The sequence below is a fragment of the Echinops telfairi genome, unplaced genomic scaffold (assembly GCF_000313985.2).
Source record: "Echinops telfairi isolate 266 unplaced genomic scaffold, ASM31398v2 ScPeMD7_7400;HRSCAF=8409, whole genome shotgun sequence".
Lineage (NCBI taxonomy): Eukaryota > Metazoa > Chordata > Mammalia > Afrosoricida > Tenrecidae > Echinops > Echinops telfairi.
Genome location: NW_022111300.1, coordinates 22,696,588 through 22,718,851, shown reverse-complemented (window position 1 = coordinate 22,718,851; position 22,264 = coordinate 22,696,588). Strand labels below are relative to the sequence as shown.

General features: G+C 48.0%; 1 protein-coding gene across 1 annotated transcript in view; it reads right to left on the bottom strand.

Annotated features, from left to right (window-relative positions):
- Positions 1 to 22,264, bottom strand: part of MOCOS (molybdenum cofactor sulfurase) — a 55,326-nt gene that overhangs the window by 7,697 nt on the left and 25,365 nt on the right. The window contains exons 3-7 of the mRNA XM_045296036.1: positions 20,682 to 20,798; positions 17,632 to 18,069; positions 13,162 to 13,324; positions 8,658 to 8,736; positions 5,359 to 5,483 (exon numbers count right to left, since the gene is read on the bottom strand). Of these exons, the coding sequence (XP_045151971.1) occupies positions 5,359 to 5,483; positions 8,658 to 8,736; positions 13,162 to 13,324; positions 17,632 to 18,069; positions 20,682 to 20,798 (922 nt within the window). The remainder of the gene's footprint in view (positions 1 to 5,358; positions 5,484 to 8,657; positions 8,737 to 13,161; positions 13,325 to 17,631; positions 18,070 to 20,681; positions 20,799 to 22,264) is intronic.

Sequence of the window (22,264 nt, the reverse complement as noted above, 5' to 3'; positions counted from 1 at the left end):
TTGACAGACTTTATGAATGAAACCTGTATAAAGCTCTTCATTCTTGGGTAAGTAACCAGCACTTAACCTTAGAAGTAAATACGACAGTTACGGAAACAAGCAAACAAAAGTACTGAAAGAAAATACCCAGAGCCAGTTGGAACCATGGACAGCCTGTCTCTGGCTTCCCTCTCCTGGCTGGTAGCACCTCTCACCGTGTTGACCCATTAGCCTCTGTACTCCTGGGTGCCTGTGTTTATGCAAGGCAAATAAAGAGGGTGGCTGAGCTTCCTTCAAGCCCACTTTATAGACCCGAGTGGACATAAGAATAGAAAGTTATAAGAGAATCACTCTCCATTGGGGCTCACGCTCTTGAAGCTGTGTGATTTCTTTCTTTATTTTTAGATAAATGAAACCCAGGGATGTTGACCCAACAGGGAAAGAAAATAGAACAAGGATTTGGGGGAAAGGAGGTAAAGAGGGGAAGGGGAGATAAGTGGGAAATTATGTCAGGAAGTGCAGGAAGGAAAAGGATATTGTGGAAAACATGTATGTTTATAGAAGAAATTGTACAGTCATGGTTGACATGATTGTACTATGGAATGATATGTCATATGTATTGGCTCCCAAGTTACAGCAATTGTTTTTTTTTTTTTTAAAGGCATAGATCCAGGGATGGGTTTGGGGCTCACACTAAACCTTAGCTCCAACTTAAGAAAAATCAGTTCTTCTATCACGGCCCTGCTCAATGCTCACCTTCATGAAAGGATCACTGAAGTTAAGGATGTTACAGCAAAGTGTGGTGAAGAAAGCAGATGGTGCCTGGCTATCAATCAGAATAGGGTCTGGGGCCTTAAAGGTTTGTAATCAAGCAAGCAGCCATCTAAGCAGGGAGTCAACTAAGTCCACACAGGTAAAGCACACCAGCTTGTGTGTCCAAAGATGACAATTACAGAATATGAATATGGTGAGGCGAAAAGCTTCAAAACACGCCCAGTTTGTAGAAAGCTGTGGAGGTTGGTGAGAGCCCAAACCCCTCTGCAGAGCATGTCAGACTGAGCCGCTGGCCGATCTGCTCCAGCCACGGGAAAGAGTCTCCAACAGCCTTACTATCACTTGGAGACCATTGGAATCTTGATTATGCTGGATTGAACTTGACACTTGGCCGATTTATCACCCTATAGCCTCGGCCTGAATCTGTTCTGGGTGTGAGTCTCTCTTACTGGTTCCATGACAGGCATTTCTTCCCTGGCTCTTTGAATATTTGGGGGGTCTTTTCCTTCTTGCACATCATTTGTAATTTTGTCCATATACTCTTATGTTTTTATCCTTACCACTTTAGCACGATTTTGTTTTTTATTGTTTTCTGTTGGGTCTCCCAGCTGTGAAGCACAGAGGAGTGGTTGCACAGGGGTGGGGGGTGGATGATAGGGAGGGAAAGGGGATTTGGGGAGTAAATGCTGAGGATGGGAGGGGGAGGGGGCACTAGAATGGGTTATGATTGCATAACTCCTCTTAAAGGCGATTTAACCATGGGGGGGTGGTTATTGTACAATTCTCCTTGATATGATTGAACTATTAAATTATATGATATGGAAATCACTCGTCAATGAAACTGTTGGGGGGAAAAAAATAAAAGTGCAAGATGAGCCATAAATATTAAATAAATAAAGTGCAAGTGTACTCCTCCAAAAGAGAGAGAGGGAGAGGGAGGGAATCACTCTCCAGATGGCCACTTGCAAAGTCCTTCTTGCTAAAATGACTTTGCCGGAGATGGAGGTGGGACCCCAGTTCCGTTCCGTCCACAAAAGGTCCTTTGCCCATTCTGGGGGATAAGCCCTTCTGGGGTGGAAAGCCAAAGCCCCATTCAAACCCAGGAGTCTGGGCAGAGAAAATAAAGTGTCGGAAGCTTGACTGGCCATTCCCCCTGTGGGTCAGGTCGAGTCCAGTTCTTTGCCGCCATCAAGTGACAAGTGATTAAAGTCATGTCACGTAGATCCCTGGGCTTCAGGTCATGTGATTCAGAAGGAATCCAGTGTAACACAGTGACCTTGGGTTAGCCAAACTCCTTCACCCCTGCAAACTACACCCACTCCTGATCTTTAGTGACACACAGAAGGTTTCTCCACAGAGAACCAGTGCTGACCGTAGGTCTTCTCACCCTGGGCGACAGTCATTCATGGAGATGGGACCCAAAGGGCAGCCACCCATATCATTAAAAAAAAAAAAACTCACAGCAATGGAGTCCATTCTGACACATAGCAACCTTAGCAGACCGGGTAGAACTAGCCCCATGGGTTTCCAAGACTGTACCTCTTTGTGGAGTAGAAATCTTGTGTTTCTCCAATCGAGCAGCTGGTAGTTTTGAACTACAGATCTTGTGGATTACAGCCTAACAAGTATACACTCTGCCACCAGGGCTCGACCCATATTATTAAGAGACTAATTTCAATAACTTTTCACTTATCGTGTAGTGATAATCTTTCAAAATTGATAGTAAAATGTGTTGCTTTGATTAACTACTACTAAAAACGATCACAGGTATCCAGAAGAAATTTCCTAACACTTAGACCCTTATACTCAGGGTAAATGTTCAAACTGTTTATATGCATCACAATTTATAGATACATTTTAGGTTCTGAGAAACGTGATAGGGTGATCAGAAAATTTCACTAATGAAATATATAATACGAAGATAAGACCTCACCAAGAAGTAAAGTAGAATTTTTTTTTTAAGAAAAAGGAGAGACGTAAATGACCATTATAAAATACTTTGTGAATACCTATGACTCTTTTAAATGGATCCTCAAGGGAATCAAACTGCTGCCGTACCAAGGTTCCCCCAGCTGTGTCTGACACAGCCCTATGCACGCCAGTCTCCAATATGTGCCTGCTTGGGAAACAGAAATGGGAACCCAAGAAGGAAGTGGGACACACAAGGGACACGCAAGGGGATTACAATGACTGAGGTGAAACTAAACATGTGGGATTGTTGCATGTAAAACCATGATCTCTTCTGTAAACTTTCGTGGTCTCTGCCTGATAGCAAGGCTGTTGGAAACTCTTGCCTGTGGCTACAGCAGATCTGCCAGTGGCTCAGTCTGACTAGATACTCTGTAAAATAAATAAATAGATATTTTAATTTAGATCATACTATAGCTTTGAGTTTTTTTCTAAGCAGTACTGAGGCAAAATGTTTGAAGCCCTGGAATCTCAGCTTCCCACCCTAAGCAGCACCCTTGCACCCCGGCAGCAGATGTTATTCTTGTCTCTGTGATTACCACCGTAGTTCCTGTCCCACAAAGGCTGCCACCGCCCTCTCCTGCCCAGTCCTTTGCTGCCCCCCTCAAACTCCCTCCACACCATGCTGAGTGTCCTTCTAACACAAGTGACCTCAGGGGACTCCCCGGCTTAGCCTTCTTCCAGGAGTCCCTGGCAACGGAAGCGTCATCAGAAGCTCACTCCTCAGAGGCTCACGTGTGCATCCTCCCATCTCTCCCCTGCCCCTGCCCCTCCTAAACTCATCTCTAAACCCAGGACATGCCAAGCCCTGACTCTGCCTGCCTGCTAGGAAACCTCCTACTCTCCTGGTCTGATGCAGCTCTAAATTGGCCTCTTCAGGAAGCCTTAGTTTCCCATGGAAGTGCACGCTCCCTGCCCCCTGTACAGACCATTATCACACCTCAATTATCAATTATACTGTCACCGTCTGCCACCTAAACCGAGACCCTGAAGAACTGGGATGACCACGGCTTAATCAAGTCAGCCACGCTCCAGGTAATTACTCACCCCACGGCCATCAAGTTGATTCCGACTCTAATAACCTTAGGAAGGCTGCAAATCTTTACAGGAGCAGAGAGCCCCTCCTTTCTCCTGGGGAGCTGCTGGTGGCTTTGAGCTGCCAGCCTTTTGGCCAGCAGACCAATGTTTATCGGACAGCACTACCAGGCTTTCTCCTAGGTAAACAGGAGACACTCGATTGAACAACTGGAGCATTAGCGTTCACAGGCACTCCCTTTCCAGATAATTCATCCAGACGACATCGGATCTGGGAATCCCAGTCCCGGGTGGATGTCCAATGTTCTCTCCCTTCTGCTCCGGTCCCTGGTCTTACTCAGGCCTGACAGCACCGCTCACCTCCCCAACACGGCAGCCATCACACACTCCCCTTTGCCAACACAGAGGCTCAAATTCTTTAACAAGGTAAAGCAGGAAACGGTCCCATTTTAAAAGTCTACAGAATCCATATCCTCTAGCTGTCCTCTATAGGCACGCCTTTTTAAGGTGCATAGGTTAACTTTGGCAGGTCCTTACACCCGGTGGCATAGTGGTTAGCACTGCTGCTAACAGAGAGGTTGTGGGGGCGGAACCTACCAGGTGGTTCTGTGAGAGAAAAAGCCATGACGTAACCCTTCTGGGCAGCTCCACTCTGTCGTGTGGAGTCGCTATGAGCCGAATCCGAATCCGCTCGCGGCACTAAGAGCAATGGTCTGCATGTGGTCAGGCGCTGTTCTGGTTGACAGGTCAGGCTTTCTGGGAGATGGCCACTAGGCCAGGCCATCCCACTCCAACACAGGCAGTAACAGTGCGGTCATCTGTTTGCTCATTCCTCTAACATTTACTGAGCAGCCACCGTGACCGGAGCTGATCTGAGCACGGAGGACACAGCGTTCAGCAAAACAAGCAAATCTCATGGAGCTGACTTTCCAGGAGGAGGAAGGCCAAGGCCTGTGGGGGGTGAGGCGTGTCGCAGAGAGGAATAAACCAGAGAAGGAGCTGGGGCTGCAGTGCCAACCCCGGGACAACTGAGCAGCCAGCCCCAAACCGTCTTTCCTGTACACATGTCACTCTTAGCTTTCAAAGTACTTTCCTGTCTACTGTGTGACTGCACCTTAGCAATGGGTCAGGAACAATTGTCAAAGCGTCCAGAAGTCGACCTGGTGGAGGGCGACAGAAAACTGGTTGAGTTCTAGAGTTGTGGCACCAGAAGGTGCGACTTGCCAAGATCTTACAACAAGGCGATCCTGGAGCCAGCTCTAGAAACCCAGGTTTGCTTGCTCCCAGATGGGATCTGAGGACACAGAAACCTACCAACGTTCTCATTTGATCAAAATGAACTGTGCTTCTAAAAATGAACTGAGGCTGAGGCTTGAGAGGAGCCAGGCAGGGGGCTCAAGGTCCCCTGAAAGCGACCATGGCGGCCCTGCATCCTGCGAACCTTGCAGCTGCTCCAGCAGCTCCCTGCCAAGGGCCGGCTGCCAGCCCTGCTCGCTGTAAGCACACACCTTCGGCTCTCTGTGAGTCCAGGGCTCCAACTGCTTTTGACGGTATGCAAGATCAACCCAGGGTCCTGCCCCAAAGAACCCGAAAACGGGGTACCTTTTCCATGCTGCTTCTTCGCGTGTCTCTGGAAGTTTGAACTTTGTTTGATCAAATGACACCGACGGCCCAAAAGCTCTGACAGCCATCTAGAAACATCCTCTCCACAGTCGTACGTATTTACCCTGGTACCAAGAAAAAAAACGTGTGTGTGAGGGGGTGAGCAAAGAGTGAGTATTAGGTATTTCTTTAAATAATTTTTTTAATTTTATTTAAGTTTGATTATAAAAGAAACAAAAACTGCCCTGTGCTAGCCCCTCAGGAGAGGTGACAGGTGTGACTGGAAAGACCTGGAGAGATTGCCACGCCATCAGAACACACACGGGCTGGGGCTTCCATGAGACTTTCAGAGCCGACCAAAAGCTGTAGCAGGAGTGCCGGCAGAGCCGCCGTTAGTTTGGCAATCAGCAGCCGGGGGCTTGAACCCACCCACAGGCTGGTTCTTGGGGGAAAGGCCAGGTGATCCGGAGCAGCGGTTTTCACCCTGGGGGTTCAACGACCCTTTCACAGGGGTCACCCAATTCATAACAGTAGCAAAATGACACTGATGAAGTAGCAATGAAAATAATGTTATGGGTGGGGGGTCAGCACCACATGAGGAGCTGTATGAAAGGGTCGAGGCATGAGGGAGGTTGAGAACCGCTGATTCTGGATGTAGTTTACTCTGTCACGTGGGCTGTTGAGTTGACGATGACACAGCAGCACTCGTAACAGCAACACACCGTAGAAGTTTGTCCTATCTGGATTGCATGTGGCCCCTGAGAGCCAGCCGGCTTGGAATCTGAGACCTGCCGGAGCCAGGTTGGCTTTCAGGAGCCTGGGAACACGGATGGGGCCCCGCCTCTTGACTCTGAGCCCCGCTGTAATATTGTCTCTCTCTCCTTCAAGCCCTCTGGGCTAACGTTTGTGGTTTGTACAAAGAACACCATGCCTTACACGATCGATACCCACACATTGAGGGATTTGATTCCTGGTGTTGGTTTTTAAATCTGCGATCTTCTAGACGTTTTATAATACACCCAGCTCGCTGCCATCGAGTGGATTCTGACTCGTAGAGGCCCTATCCCACACCCATCACCTGAATTGACAAAATCACAACACTCAACCATAGGAGAGCAACATAGATACTTTTGAAAACCTACCTTTTTCTTAATTTTTACTATTAAAAAAAATTGTGGCCTTCCTGTTTGGGGCAGGGCAGGGGAGCCCGTGGTAGCACACTCTCTCCTAGGCTCCGAGAGGCCGCGCCAAAGTCCACCTTCATTTTGTGGAGTCCTCAGTGGCCCCACAAATAAACTGCTCTCCTCATCCGGCCAGCCTGGTTAGACAGAGAACGGCACCCACGCCGATGCAGCCAAGCGAAATGCCGTGAGTTTGCAGGCCTCTCTCGGTGGCCGTCACTCTCTGCCAGGGAGATGTGCTAAGGCACTGTGCGGCACTGGTTACTACACTCGCCATGTCACTGAACATGTGCAGGACAAACGCTTCCTCCGGCACAGGCCCTGGCAAGAGGCTGAGGTGGTGCTCAGCCCCTGGGCCACCAGGGGGAGTCTATAGCTGGCCGGGGACAATCATTGTTGCCCCTTCCCTGATGGTGTCACCCTTCACAGCTGCTCCCCAGCCCCTGCACTCACAACGTAAGTCCAATTGGCACATAATTTAAGACTATAACGCATTGTTTCATGACTGTGTTAATGTATATGTCATGGCAGTCCAGAAGGCAATGTCATCTGATTTGCTGTTGTACAGGATGACCATTTACTGAGCCTACGTACTAATTAGTCTAGTAGGGAGCCTAATTAGTTTATAGGAAAACTAATGAAGTCATTAGCATTTAAAACCTTTTGAGGATCTATATATTCTCAGCACACAGTGAACTGATTTTGTAGCTTGTAAGAGGATTGGTTGGGAACTGAACCAGTAACCAACTGGACAGTTAGACCTGGAAAACTCACTATTGTACACGTTTGCAGGTACAGGTGGGTTTCGATGAGCAGAGAGGCGGGTGTTTGGTTCGTTCCATGAAGGATCTAGGGGAGATGAGCATTTGCCATGAAGCACGAAAGCAGGCACACGGTTACAGCGGAGCCTGTGAGAGCCAGGATGTGAGGGGCTGCCTTGTTTTTCCAGCTCTCACAGGTTTCGGGGGGGGGGGGGAGGCTAGCACATCTCTGACGTTCATTTCAGTGGAAAACATTTTGCATTTTCCTTCTCTGACGGGCTTCTGCCTTACACCGATTCCAACTGTCGCCCGTTTCGACCATCCCACTTTCAACATCTTCTGAAATTTAGCAAATGACTTGGCATCAGGAACACAAACTAGGTAATAGTTCACCACTAGGTGGAAGGCAAGTCCTGAGTTATCACCTGGAAGTTATTGCTCAAAGGCCTGAGGGGCATCTTGGTTCCCTCATTAGCCTCAGCCTCTGCATCCAATCCACCAGTGAATCCAGGTGATTCCACTTCCAGAAAATAATCGAGGGGCCTTCAAAGAGCTCTTGGGAAAATTCCACTTTCTTCCACTTTTCCACAAACTTTCTTGAATGCCTCTCGTCTCCCACCCTGGCTGATGTTTTCTCTGACCCTGGTCCAGGCCTCCAGCATGTCTCCCCTGAGTTCCAAGCACAGGTGCTCAGCTGGCCTGTCCACGGGTGCCCTTTGCAACTACTCTAGACCCACCAGGCAGTCTTTTAATGTGCAGATCAGGTCTCTTCCCTGACCACCTCAACCTCGACTACCTCATCCCAGCCCCCAACGTGCCTCCACTGGGCCTTCGCCCACTCTTCTCCTGGCTTCCTCCATCCTCTCGCATTATACTCTGCACCCAATGTGGGGCCAGACATGCCGCTGAGCAAGGAAGGCACAGCCCGGCCTCCTCTGAGTTAGCATTTCCACGGGAGGGGATGAAAACACACACGCAGATAGCAGCCAGCCAGGACATAATCAATAAGAAGGAGAAGAATTCAGTGGGCAAACAGAGAGAGGAGCTGATTTCTGCAGGTGGTCGGGTAGCGCCTCTGAAGGGGGTTGGAGCAGAGACCTGAAGAGTGAGCGAGTGAGCAGGTAGAGTGATCAGTGAAGGAAGAGCCGTCCTGGCAGAGGGAAGAGTGAGTGCAAAGACCTGAGATAGGAACGTGCTTGGCAGGTTTGAAAAACACCGAAGAACCAGGGTGGCAAGGGTCCAAGTGAGCAAGGGGGAAAGCGGCAGGAGACGGGATGTCGGGGGAAGCCCATCGAGGGCATAGCCGCCTCTCCCCGGGCAGGTGGAGCTGAGACTTTCACCTGCTGCCAAGCCTTACCTGTCTGCACAGACCTTGCTCTGGCAAATCTGAGCCCGGCCGTGGTTGTCCTCGAGAGGTAGTGCTATAGGCTCCATTCCTAATGAACACAAGTTAGAGATGAATCGACCATCATGCCAAAGAGAAGTGTGTAATGACACGCCCATCACTGTGGATTTGGACCAGATTTCCACGGCACGGGAACTGGGCTGAATCAAGGACGTGGTGGAAGATTGGCAACCTTTCCATCACTCACGGCTTCTCCTCATCCTTCCCAGGCCCGTCACGAACATGTGCACCAGCAGCTAGCTCTCTTCTAGAGGGCCCTGCACTGCCACAGTCACGTACACAGACCCAGGGATGCTTCCAACAGCCTCTTGAAAGATGTCTCTACTTCTGAGTGGCTCCACATACGGCCTGTGGAAGTCACTGTAATCCCTCACTCACTCAACTCACCGCCATCGAACTGACGCCAACTCTAGGATGGGGTAGAACTGCACCCTGTGAATTTCTGAGACGGTAACTCTTTAGAGGAGTAGAAAGTCCTGTCTTTTCCCCTCACAGTGGCTAGTGGCATAACCACTACTATCTGGCTGCATATGCAGCCCCATGCATCACCACTACGCCACCAGGGCTCCGCATTATAGGGTCAAAACCAAACTCACTGCCCTCAAGTCGATTCTCGGTCACAGTGACACTACAGGTCAGGGTAGAGCTGCCCCTGTGAGTTTCCAAGACTGTAACTCTTTACGGGAGTAGGAAGCCTCGTCTTTCTCCCTTATAGCAGCTGGTGGTTTTGAACTGCTGACCATGTAGTTAGCAGCCCAACCTATAACCACTATGCCACCAAGGCTCCTGGTCATTATGTGATAAGCTTCCTTAAATCCTTTGCCTATGCAAAGGCAAGCAACTGTGTGGACCTCAATAAGCTAGGGATAACCTTGAGAAAAGTGGGAATTCCAGAACACTTCATTGTGCTCCTGCAGAACTTGTACGTGGATCAAGAAGCAGTTGTGATAATAGCACATGGGAACACTTCATGGTTTAAAATCAGGAAAGATGTACAAAGGGTTGTATCCACTCACCATACTTATTCAATCTATATGCTGAACAAATCATCAAAGAAGCTAGATCATAAGAAGGATGTGACACCAAGATTAGGGGAAGGCATATTAACAACTGTGTTAGGCAGATGACACACCTTGTTTACTGACAGGGAAGAGGACTTGAAGTGCTTGCCAATGAGGCTCAAGAATTGCGACCTTCAGTATGGATTACAACTCCAAGTAAATAAGACCACATTTTCACAACTGGACCAATATGCAACATCATGCTAAATGGAGAAAGGGCTGAAGTCAAAGATTTATTTTCCTTGGATCCACAATTAATGCTCACAGAAGCAGTTGTCAAGAGATCAAAAGACATGTTGCATTAGGTAAATCTTCTGCCCAAGACCTCTGTATAGTATTAAAAAGCAAAGATGCTACTTTGAGGATGAAGGTGTGCCTGACCCAAGCCATGGTATTCTCCATTGCTGCCTAGGCATGTGAAAGTTGGATATTGAATAAAGAATACCAAAGATGAATTGATATATTTGAATTGTGGTGCTGGAGAAGAATATTGAAAGTGCTGTGGACTGCCAAATGGACAAACAAATGTCTCTTGGAAGAAGTGCGGTCAGAGTGCTCCTTAGAGGCAAGAATGACAAGACTTCGTCTTACATACTTTCGACATATTGTCAGGAGATACCAGTCCCTGGAGAAGGACATCATGTTTGGTAAAGAGGAAGGGCAGCGAAAAAGAGGAAGGCCACCAATGAGATGGATTGACCCAATGGCTGCATCAGTGGGCACAGGCATAGGAGCAGTTGTGCGGATGGTGCAGGGTCATTCAGTGTTTCACTCTGTTGTGCCTAGGGTTGAACCACTGCCTCAATGGCACCCAATAGTAACACCTTAAGTCCTTCAGAAACAGACAAGCAAGCCTGGTGGCTCATGAAATAAAGTTCTCAGCACAGAGTATCAATCTCCAGAAGCCTCTATTAGTCAGCATCTAATTGGATTCCTTCATCAAACATCATTATTGATTAAAAATTTTAAAAACTCTGTGTCAGTGAGCACGGACAGTTATCCTTGGCCTGTGTGCTTAGACATAATAATAAAATTAGCATTCACATATATACTACCCAGCTAAAGTAGTGTTCATTCTTTAATATGCAGAAGACACTAAAGGATTGAAAAAAAATCTTGGGTAAAAGCTGGACCTGCTTCAACTCCAGTCACACAGCACTCCTATTCACTCTCCCCGAGCCATTAAAATACACGAGAAGACACGAATCAGAGACATCTGCGCAGACTGAGCAGAGGGCCCAACAACTCTGAGCAATCAGAAGCAAGGCACCCTGGTGCAGAGCCCTGGGGCCTCCGGCTCTTTCAGCACCACCTCTAGCCAACCCAGCCCACCACTCAAGGAAGCCTATGCCATGGCTGCATGTGCCCGTGCTGGTCTGGGTGCTGCTCCATCACATACAGCACAGCCCTGCAAGCTACATCCACTCCTGCCCTTGAACTTCAGAGCCCTCCGGCTGCCCGGCCCCATGCCCACCACAGCAGGCCTTTCACCTCCGGGGACACCGGGAAGCAGCAGTTGGTACAACAGCTATTCTATGAGCCCCGAGCCCTGCTCATGCATAGCCAGCCCCTTTCTCCTGTCCCGGGTGAGAAAGGCTAGAGAAGGAGCTTCCCTACCCAGCATGCTCTAGAAGTTTGGAGAAGGTTGGTCATGGTACATGTTTCCGAGACTAAAAAAGGGTTTAATCCACTCAATTCTGTGAATATGTTAATATCCTGGATAGTAGGTCTTGGACAAAGAAGAGTACAGTACAATAAAAAGGTCACATAGCAGTCTCACTATGAAAAGAGATCCCTCCCCACCCCGCAGCAGTGACAATGAAAGGCAAACCAAATCTAGCACACACAGAAAATAGCTTGTCCTCAATCGTGCAAGTTTAGTTCAGTTATCAGACAATCTACGAATGCAATGTACCACATGGCTAGATTTACCAAAACTCAACCAAACTCACTGCCAGCCAATTGAGTCCAATTGACATAGCCCCTATAGGACAGGGCAGAACTGCCCCTGTGGGTTTCTGGGACCGTCACTCTTTCCTGCAGTAGAAAGCCTGGTCCTGGATGGTTTCCAACAGGGACGGTCAGCAGTACAACTTGTAACCATGATGCCAGCATGGCTCCTTCATTCATAGATCAGAGCAGGGGAAAACCTGATAATCAGCAGATACATAAAAAGCATTTAGCAATAAATATTGATCACAATAAGAATGTTTGCAAAATAAGAACAGGAAAGATCTTTTTTAGCGTGGTAAAGCAAATGTATCAAAGCCCTATAATATGCATTATTCTTATTGTTGAAGTTCAATCAATTCTGACTCACAGAGACCCTATAAGACAAAGTAAAACTGTCTCTTTGGGTTTCTGTAAATCTTTACAGGAGTATCTCCTATGGAGTGACTGGTGTATTTGAACCACCAGCCTTATAGTTAGCAGGACCATGCATCACCCACATTGCCACGAGGGCTCCTTAGCAGTCCATCAGTCAGTAATAAAGAAGAATGCCTGCCTTTACTGCTTCCAGTCAATACTGTTCAAGAAGGTATAGCCATGCAGTAAGATATGCAAAAACAAATTAAAACTGTAGAGACAGATATAAAACTATCCCAACGAAGACAAGATGCTCATTTTCATAAAACATGTACAAAAATATTCAGACCAACTAATAAGGCTAATAGGACTTCAAAAAATCTTACTGATTAAGACAGTAGTGTTTCTATAAGCATCGATGACCAACTGAAACATTTAATGGGGGAAAAGATCCTACACATAAGACTCCAATAAAATATTAATTACCAAACTTTCCTGGAAAATATTAATTTTGGAATCATTATAGTAGTCATGATGGAGAGAATACTTATAAAGGCTTACTATCAAGTCATTGAAATTCTCCTGAAACTAATATATGACTTATTTACAATCGAGATTTAAAAATGCTCAGTGGCTATAAATTAGGGCAGGCATAGAATAGTTCCAGCATCACAGGAAGTTCTATTGGACAAAGTATTTTCCTATGTCAGCTGTTTCATAATGAAAGTCACCAAGGAAGAGGGGACGCTGCACCACACATCATGGTGAGCAGCGGACAGAAGGGGGATGTTAATGAAAGGACAGCATTTCATTCCACAACTGACACCTCTTTACTTCCTCACTGGACCGTCAGAGAGTTCCTTGATCCCTAGGGATTTTCTGAAACACAAGGGAATATGTTTTCTGTTGTCTCTCCTAGACCAGACAGCATCTCCTTCTTTAGGACGATGTTCATACCAGGCAGAGGGAACACCATTGTATTTTCTGTGTGGTTATTAAAGCTGCTCAATAAAGGCCAGCGGGAACAATTACCCCAGCATCAACCACTCGCGACAGAGGCTCTGTAACTGTGAACTCGGCTTTCACACCTTTGGCTTGGAGCACCAGGATCTTCTGCCGCAAGTCAATGGAGGGCTGGATCAGGCAGAGTCGGGGCTCCTGCTTCTGACTCAGGCAAATTCCGTTGTGATTCGCAACCATCCAGCTCCGGTCGTACAGCAGCCCTTGATTTCCCACGGGCCACCTGGTCACCTAAAGGTAAAGGTGGGCGTGTTTTAGGCCAGGGCCCAATAATCACGATGATCACATGATGACGCACAGACTGCCCCCGTGCGGGCGGTCTGATGAATGACGTGCATGCTCTTAAAGGAGGGAGGAGAGGCTATGAGAAGAAGGCAAAGTCAAGAAGGAAATGGGCATCCCCTTACAAAAGGGCCTCAGGGAGGAGATGAGCCAGTCAGGGTGCAGATGAAACATACAGCTTTCCTCTAGTTCTTAAATGATTCCTTTCCCTCCCCCGCCCACTATCATGATCCCAATTCTACCTTACAAATCCGGCTAGACCAGAGGATGTACACTGGTACAGCTAGGAGCTGGAAACACAGGGAATCCAGGACGGATGATCACTTCAGGACCAGGGGTGAGAGTGGCGATACCAAGAGGGTGGAGGGAAGGTGGGGTAGAAAGGGAGAACTGATCACAATGATCTACATATAACCCCCTCCCTGGGGGATGGACAACAGAAAAATGGGTGAAGGGAGACATCAGACAGTGTAAGATATGACAAAATAATAATAACAATTTATAAATTATCAAGGGTTCACGGGGGAAGGGAAAAATGAAAGGAGGGGGAAAATGAGGAGCTGATACCAAGGGCTCAAGTAGAAAGCAAATGTTTTGAGAATGATGATGGCAACAAATGTACAAATGTGCTTGACACAATGGATGGATGTCTGGATTGTGATAAGAGTTGTATGAGCCCCCAATAAAATGATTTTTTTAAAAGAAAGAAGGAAATGGGAGAGAGAAGGTACATTCACCCGGCTGACTCCCTTTAGCCCTTTCCCCAACCTCAGCATTGACTGGAGGCCAGTGAGTTTTTGGACTCTTAAATGGGCAATGATTACATATGCATGGTGAAGCACTCAGAGACTACACAGAGGGCACAAAGACAAGGACATCTCTACCCACCTGTTCCCCAGGTGCCCTCCCACAGATGATAATGGGTGCCTGTACAGACATATCCTTGCACTACAGACATTTTTCTAGCACAGATGGTGGCTGTTATAGATTGGATTATGCCTCCCAAATACATATGAGTTGTAAATCTAACCCCTACACTTGTATAAGGTGGCCTGGTGGCACAGGGCATTGGGTTGCTAACCTCATGGTGGGCAGTTCAAACTCACCAGCCACTCCTGGAAGAAAGATGAGGCTAACAAGGAAGGCATGAACATGACTAAGATCCTGCTTTTGACTAAACTCCAGGATTGGGAGAAAATACACTCTGTCCTTTAAAGCCACCCATTGTGGTCTTTGTGTGGCTGTACACCGACCGGTGATAAAAGTGTAACTGCAAGCACTAGATAACCAAGACAGATGTTGATCCCATGTCACCTCTCCCTTGTTCTCGTGAGGACCAAATAACCTCTCACCTGGGACAAGATTGCTTCTGTTCTTGCAGCTCTCACGTTCAGGAATATTATTCTCTATAATGGTGAGCCCAGAAACCTATCATGGCTCATTGTAGGTAAGCTTAGAGAGCACCACTAAATGATTATTTCTTTAGGAAACCATGTTTTCCATTTCATGGTTTTCAGACCATAATCAACTATTTAGAGACAAATTTCTACAGATCACTTACATTTCTGCGTATTTTATCAGCAGAGGCACTAACTGCTTTTTGGCTCCAGTCTTTTCTTTTTTTTTTTTTTTTATGTATACTGAATGTATCCCAAGTCTCTGGAATAGAGGACAGGTTTGCTTCTGGGCAATGACCAGAGGCCAAGGAGGCTTGCTCCCACCCCATTATAAAAGAATATGGTTCCTTACATATGACACAAAGTCACTGTGCACACTGCATCTGGGCCCCTCTGGCTCATCCCTCTGGCTCATCCCTTGAGCCCCTCTGGCTCATCACTTGACTTTTGGAAGAAAAAGAGAACCAACACACACACACACACACACACACACACACACACACACGCACAGAAGCTTCTTCGGCTGCTGAACCTTCACAGTCCTTGGTCTCTAACCCAGGAGCCCCACGTCTTCTGCCAGCCTCCTGGTCACTGTGACAGGCTAGCGTGCGCCTTTCATCCTTTCATTTGTTATCTGATCATTTAACCTTCTGTCTTCCTCCTCCCTTCTTCCTCACTGGGCTAAGCTTTAAGAAGGCAGGCCTGAGTCGGGTGGAGGGGGAATCCGGCATGTGAGGGGCCAACTTTTGAGCCGATACATTGGGATCTGGGTCACAAAGCAGAAATCGAATATACAAGGAAGCTTCAAAAAGTTCACGGAAAATGTTTCAGTTAATTTGCCTCCTCATGTAAGTATTCATTGACAATAATGAGAACCAGGTTTCTCACAGGGGTTGCAAATGTAGAAAGGAGGATAGTTAGAGCAAACCCTGTGTGTTGAATAGAAATTGAGAGTATTCACTTAAAATCATGACTATGGATAGATAGATGGGTGGGTGGGTAAGTGGATGAATAGATAGATAGATTAAATAGATAGGGAGAAAGAAAGAGATACACAGATGTGCATGAGTGTGTGCTCGGGGAGGGGTATTCCAAAAGTCTGAGTACAAAGTACATGGTAGTCAGAATCACGCACCCCACCCGAAGATGCCCCCTCAGAGGACATTGAAGCAATGGGAATCCAGAAGTGGTCATTAGACCTAGAAAACTAAATTTGTTTCTAAACATCACTCCCTAGTGAAAGAAATGAGTTTCCTTGGTGAAATGGTCCACTCCAGGACTTAGGCAGTGGAAATACAAAATGTCCTATAATCTATTCACATGAGGTGACAGAGAGCCTGGTTCACGGGCAGAACTGAAAGAAGGCCCCAGTAGCCGGAGGATGGGAAATGGTATGGCAGTAAAATGGGTGGAGGGTAAGCTGGGTGATAAGAGATGTGTACATAGGTGCAATACTTGGACGTGACTTTGAGAACTAGGGTGCACATTAACCAAGCCATGGCATTTCCAATCCCTCGTGTACACGTGAAAGTTAGACACTGAATAAGGAATACTGGAGAAGAATAGATGTATTTGAATTATGGTGCTGGTGAAGAATATTGACTGGCCAATAATTATGGTGCAACTGAAGAATATCTATCTATCTATCTGTCTATTTATCTATCATCTAGCTAGCTATCTAGCTATCCAACCATCCATCCACCCACCCACACACAGGCTGCCAAAAGAACAAACAGATCTTCCTTGGATAAAGTACAGCTGAAAAAGACTTTGTCTCACATACTTTGGACATGTTATCAGAAGAGGTTCGTTCCTAGAGAAGGGCATCATGCTTGGTAAAATAGGAGGGAGGATAGCAAAAAAAAAAAAAAAGAGGAAAATCCTTAAGGAGATGCGTTGACACAATGGCTTCAACGGTAGCTCAAACGGAAAGATTGTGAGGAAGGTGCAGGACCAGACAGTGTCTTATTCTGTTGGACTTAGGCTACCTAGCAACGACAACAGAATACTGGGTCTCACGGTTCCTGACTTTACTAGGTGGAATGGGAAGCAAGGCTTTTAGCAAGGGAGTTGCTTGAACTGATCAGGTTTTAGGAAGATCCTACTGGCCAGCCCTCTTTTCAACATGACGCAGTTCTGTGCTGCTGAGACAACTGAGCAGGGGAAGTGACGTCAGAACATGAAACCAGGGGACCAGCAGACCTGGCTTTGAGTCTTCATCATTTATTAGCAGGTGCTGGGGGATGTATTGAACATCAATAACTCCAGACTCCTTATTGCTAATAAAGGGGATAATTTTACTCTCCACGTCCTCTGACTGCTCTGAGCATCACATGAAACAAAGCCCATGAAATGCTTCTGCACATGAATCCTGTGAACCTTGCCTATCTGATCAGTCAGCCATGACAAAGGGTTCTCCCACCCCAAACAGGGTCCTCTCAGTGGTGTCCCTTTGGTGGTGTTCAAAGTTGGTCTATGCCAAGAACGTAAGAGTGAGAATGGGTCTTCGTTGATCATGGTACCACAGCATGGGGTTTTCATTTCCTGCATGGTTTTCTTGACCTTTTCCCCCCCACATTTTTCTTTCTTTACCAACCAAAAAAAAAAATCTAGAGCAGTGGTTCTCAACCTGTGGGTTTCGACCCCTTTGGGGGTCGAACAACCCTTTCACTGGGGTCGCCTGATTGATCACAGTAGCAAAATGACAGTGATGAAGCAACACCAAAAATCATTTTATGGTTGGGGGTCACCACCACATGAGGCACCGTATGGAAGGTGGTGGCATGAGGAAGTTTGAGAAGCCCTGGTCTAGAGTAAAGCAAAGAGAAGACATTTCTGTCCTGCAATGGGAACCCTTACCTCAAACGCAGCGCAGGATTTGACAGGGTAGAGGTAGAGATTGGTGACAACGTGTGCTCCATGGCCCCCCGGCAGGGCTCCCTCCACTTTCTCCAAGGGGGTCTTCTGGCTTCTGTTGGCCTCGGCCACAGGTGGGCACAGATCTACCACGCTCACGTTGGTGGGAAAACCTTCCCAAACTCTGCAGTTGGTGAGCGTGTCTTCCTGAGGTGAGACAAGTGAGTTCGGAGCCCCAGGCTCTGCTGAAGGGGACGCAGCCAGCCCATGGAGGGCCTGAGGGAGGGGCCGGCCATCGGATGAGCAGCAGCGGGTGGCTATGAGGAAGCTAAGGAAAGCCTGGGCGTCCTCCACCGTAGACATGTATCCAAACGAAATCCTCACAGACCCTGTCGGGTGCCCATCTATGAGATCAAGGTTGTCTCCGCAGACATGGCCAGCCTGGGATCAAAAGGGGAGCAAGCAGTTAAGAGGGTGAGTCCCGCTCATCAGACCTCAGGGTGAGAGCGAGGTACGGAGTCCACAGAGAGGCCAACAGAAAAGGTCCAGTTTCAGATGCCCGGAGGGGCCAGCTGCACTGGCTACTGCTCTGCATTGGGTAGTGCCCCAGAAAAACAGGCATGATAATCCTACCCCCTCATCTCTGTGGATTCCCATATCCACTTGGGAATAGGGTCTCATTGCTCTGTGCGTGAGGCCACCCCATGCAGCGTGTGTTCCAAACCTCGTGACTGCTCAGAGGTAAAAAGGGCAGATCGGATACACAGAGATGCAAGAAAATGGAGAGGAGGGCAGGCGCCATGTGGAGATGTCCAAGGAGCAAAGCACACCAGAGCCAGAGAAGCTATGAACAGGGGATCCCCACCCCTCCCAGAGCAGACACGAGGGGAGAGCCTTCCGAGAACATGCCCTGAATTTGGACTGCCAACCTCCCTTGGATGAGGAATATTTACATTCCTGCCCTGTAGACCCACTTACTAATAGCATTTCTCTGAGAGCAACTCACCAGGCTGCCGAGAGAAATGCTTGCTGGCCACTCCCTTCATCCTCTATCAGAATAGAAGAAAGGAGGCCCTCAGCCCTGTGAGGGCTGGTCCTCTAGAAGAAGGTAAGGCAGACACTGCCCTTAGAAGCCACCAGCCAAAGACACTCCAAAGGGCCAAAGGCAGCATGCATTCCCTGCTGGGAGCGGGGAGGAGGCAGGAGGCTGTGCAGCCTGGTGCCTGCAGTGGTTTGCGCAGGGGGCCAGGGGGCGAGGCTGCCCAGGCACCACTTCCCCTGCAGTGTGAGTCCCGGCCAGTCACGCACAGGGTCAAGTGTTCCATCTGGAACTGAACTTCCCTGTGCACGGATGCTCATCTGCTCTTTCTTCTTAAAAACTAAAGTTGCTTTAAAAAAAATTCCATTTGGGGATCCAGCATATACAATGTTTAGCAGCAACCTAAGAAACTCGGGTTAAAAACTATTCAGGGAGTGGGGAGGGAGGGGGAAAATTGAGGAGCTGATATTAAGGGCTCAGTAGAAAGAAAAATGTTTTGAGAATGATGATGGCAACAAATGAACAAATGTGCTTGACACAATGGATGGATGGATGGATGCATTGTGATAAGAATTGTATGAAGCCCCAATAAAATTATTTTTAAAAAATAAATAAAAACTATTCAAAGAAAATGAGGGTCTCTTGCTACTCAAGCTATCCTTATGAAATCCTTCAAAGGAGGCTGTATGCTGGGGTGAAAAGCCTCGGGCCAGAGGAGAGGTAAGAGGGGAGGGGAGGGGCTTCATGGCACACTAGCCCACCCAGTGGGACACTTACTCTAGCTTGAAGATTCTGCCCTAACCCACCACCATCAAGTTGATTCCAACCCATAGAGACCCAGAGCAGAGTGTTCTCCAGGATTTCTAAGACTGCAAATCTTCACGGGAGCAGGCAGCCTCCTCTCTCTCCTGGGAAGTGACTGGTGGGTTTGAACCACCCAATTTGTGATTAGAGGCTCAATGTGTAAGCCACGATGCCACCAGGCCTCCTTGATTGGGCTAAACTAGTTAAGCCCCCTCTGCAGGCACTACCACATTCTCATGCTCCCTTTCAAAATCCCCCCTTATTTAAGTCTTTGCTCTCAAAGAAAAGTAATCACCAGACAGATAAACTATATAGGTAATACTTTGCAGGATTTTCTATTTTTGCTGACTCCCCTGTCGTGGGTTTTATGTAGGCCCCTCCCCACCAAAAGTCCACATCCAAGTCTGTGACTTTGACCTCACTTGGAAAAGGGAATTTTTTTTCCAGATAAATAATTCAGTCAAGGTTCTTGAAATGAGATTATCCTGGGTTCACCGAAACTCGCAGCCATGGCATTGATTCTCCCTCAAGGTGACCTTATAGGACGGGGCAGGATTGCCCCTGTGGGCTTCTGAGACTGTCCCTCTTGACAGGAGTAGAAAGCCTCCTTCTTCTCGTGCGGAAAGGCTGGTGCTTTTGAGCTACTGGCCTTGCGGTTCACAGCCTAGTGTGTAACCACAACGACACCGAGACGCCAAACCCGATGCCAAGCGTCCTCAGAGAAGCGAAGACGACACACAGACATGAGGAAGAGAAGGCCACGTGAAGACACAGGCAAACTGAAGCTGTGCCGCCCAAGCCCAGGAGCCACTAGAAACGAGTAGAGCGGCGGTTCTCAGCCTTCCTAAAGCCGCCACCCTTCCATACAGTTCCTCATGTGGTGGTGACCCCCAACCATAAAATGATTTTCATTGCTACTTCATCGCTGTTATTTTGCTACTGTTATGAATCAGGTGACCCACAGATTGAGAACCGCTAGAGTAGAGGATTCTTTCCTTGAGCTCCGAAGGGGAGCACAGCCCTGCCCACACCTTGGTCTTGGCCCATTCCTACGGTAATCCGCCTCACACATGGCATCACAGTAAGGCAGCCCCAGGGACGGCACAAATGCAGGAAGCTAAGAGAAGTAAGTCACAGCGCCCAGGCCTGCCGCCAGGACAAGTGCGTTGGAGAGGGCCGCCACTGGCTTTGGCCCCGGTGCAGAACCGACCTGCAGGTGCTTCTTGACCATCGCGTCGCTTATCCCCAGGTGCCTCTGGCAGGCCCCCATGTTACAGAAGCAGCCAGTCCGCAAGTGGATGTTGTACAGACTGGCCATCTTATCCACCTGCAAGTTGAAGACAACATGGAACCCGGGTTAGAAATCTCTCGTTCAACTCCAAGTGCCCCAAATCCTGTTAGACCAGCACGTGGACCTTTGTTTCCTAAAATTCAATGAAAATAGGAACCTGAAATGTGCTCGACAATGGAAGGATCTAGCAGAGGTTTCATGAGGTGCAGTTTGCAAAGCCTTTTGCTTTGGTGCCTCCCTGGGGGCAAGACGAGTCACCGGCAGCGACACTGGAGCCACACTTGGAAATGCTGCCAGGGTGCCCAGCCCTGCCCCGTGCGCTGACGCCAACACAGCCTGACTCGGAAACACAGCCTTATCCTGTGCCCCAGTGCTTCCATCAGGCCATGAAGGTACAGCCTCCACCAGGATGAGCTAAGGGTTCCCCTCTGGATGGATTATCCAAGACGACTACCCAACAAAGGAAGCAATGACGACTCGGTACATAAACACAACAGCTGCCTTCCTGTGAAGGCAATTCTCCATCATCTCCTTCCTGTGAAGGCAATTCTCCATCAAGAGCGGCTTTTTCTAAACCTTCCTCGAAAAGATTTCGATCAGGTGTTACTGGTGTTGCTATACACACACATGTAGATCGCTCATATCATTATGTGAGTAACATGTGGTGAGATGGTTTCCATGACTGTGTTCTTTCACATGTTGATGACGTCCATGTCAATGCCTGGTTTTGTTTTGTTTCCTGATGGGCAGATGGAGGGTTAAGCCTTCTTCTTAGAGGTCACATATTGCAAGAAAAACTGTCAGTGGGCTCGGGACCTGAGGCCACTGTTCAGAGCCCACGGGCACAGGGTTTGCTGGGCAGAGAGTACCACCCACCTTGGCACTCAGTCGGGAACACAAGGGGCTTCAAGGAGTTCATGGGGGAATCTCACTATCTTTCCATCCCGTGGCCCCCTGACGTTGGGAAACACCTTTGCAAATACATGACTGGTGTTGACATGAGTATGCGCTACACCTTGGTTTTCCAGAATTCCTCCAACTCGGGGTTGACTTACAGAACTGCTGTTCATGTCAGGAGGAGCCCTGATGGTGGTGTGGCTATGTGTTGGGCTGCTAACCACAAGGTCAGTGGTTTGAAACCACCAGCTCCTCCTTGGCTTTCTACTCCATAAAGAGTTACTCAACCTTGCTCTACAAAGTCCCTACAGGTCAGCATTCATGGATGGGTCCACATTGACAGGTCAGCTTTGACTGGATGGCAGTGAATTTGGCGGCTTTTGTTTGGGGTGTTCAAATCAGAAGTTTCCAGGCTCTTTCCTGCCCTCCAGAGGCCCTAGAAGGCATTGTGCATTCATTCAAAGCTCAAAGACAGTGCTGGCCCTGGGTGCCTGAGATAGTTTATTGTGCCAGCCTGGCCGATAAACACAAGTGGGATTAACTGAAGGGCAGAGAGATAAATGGCTTGGTGAGCCTCGCCTTTCTTGTCTCTCGCTCTTTGATCA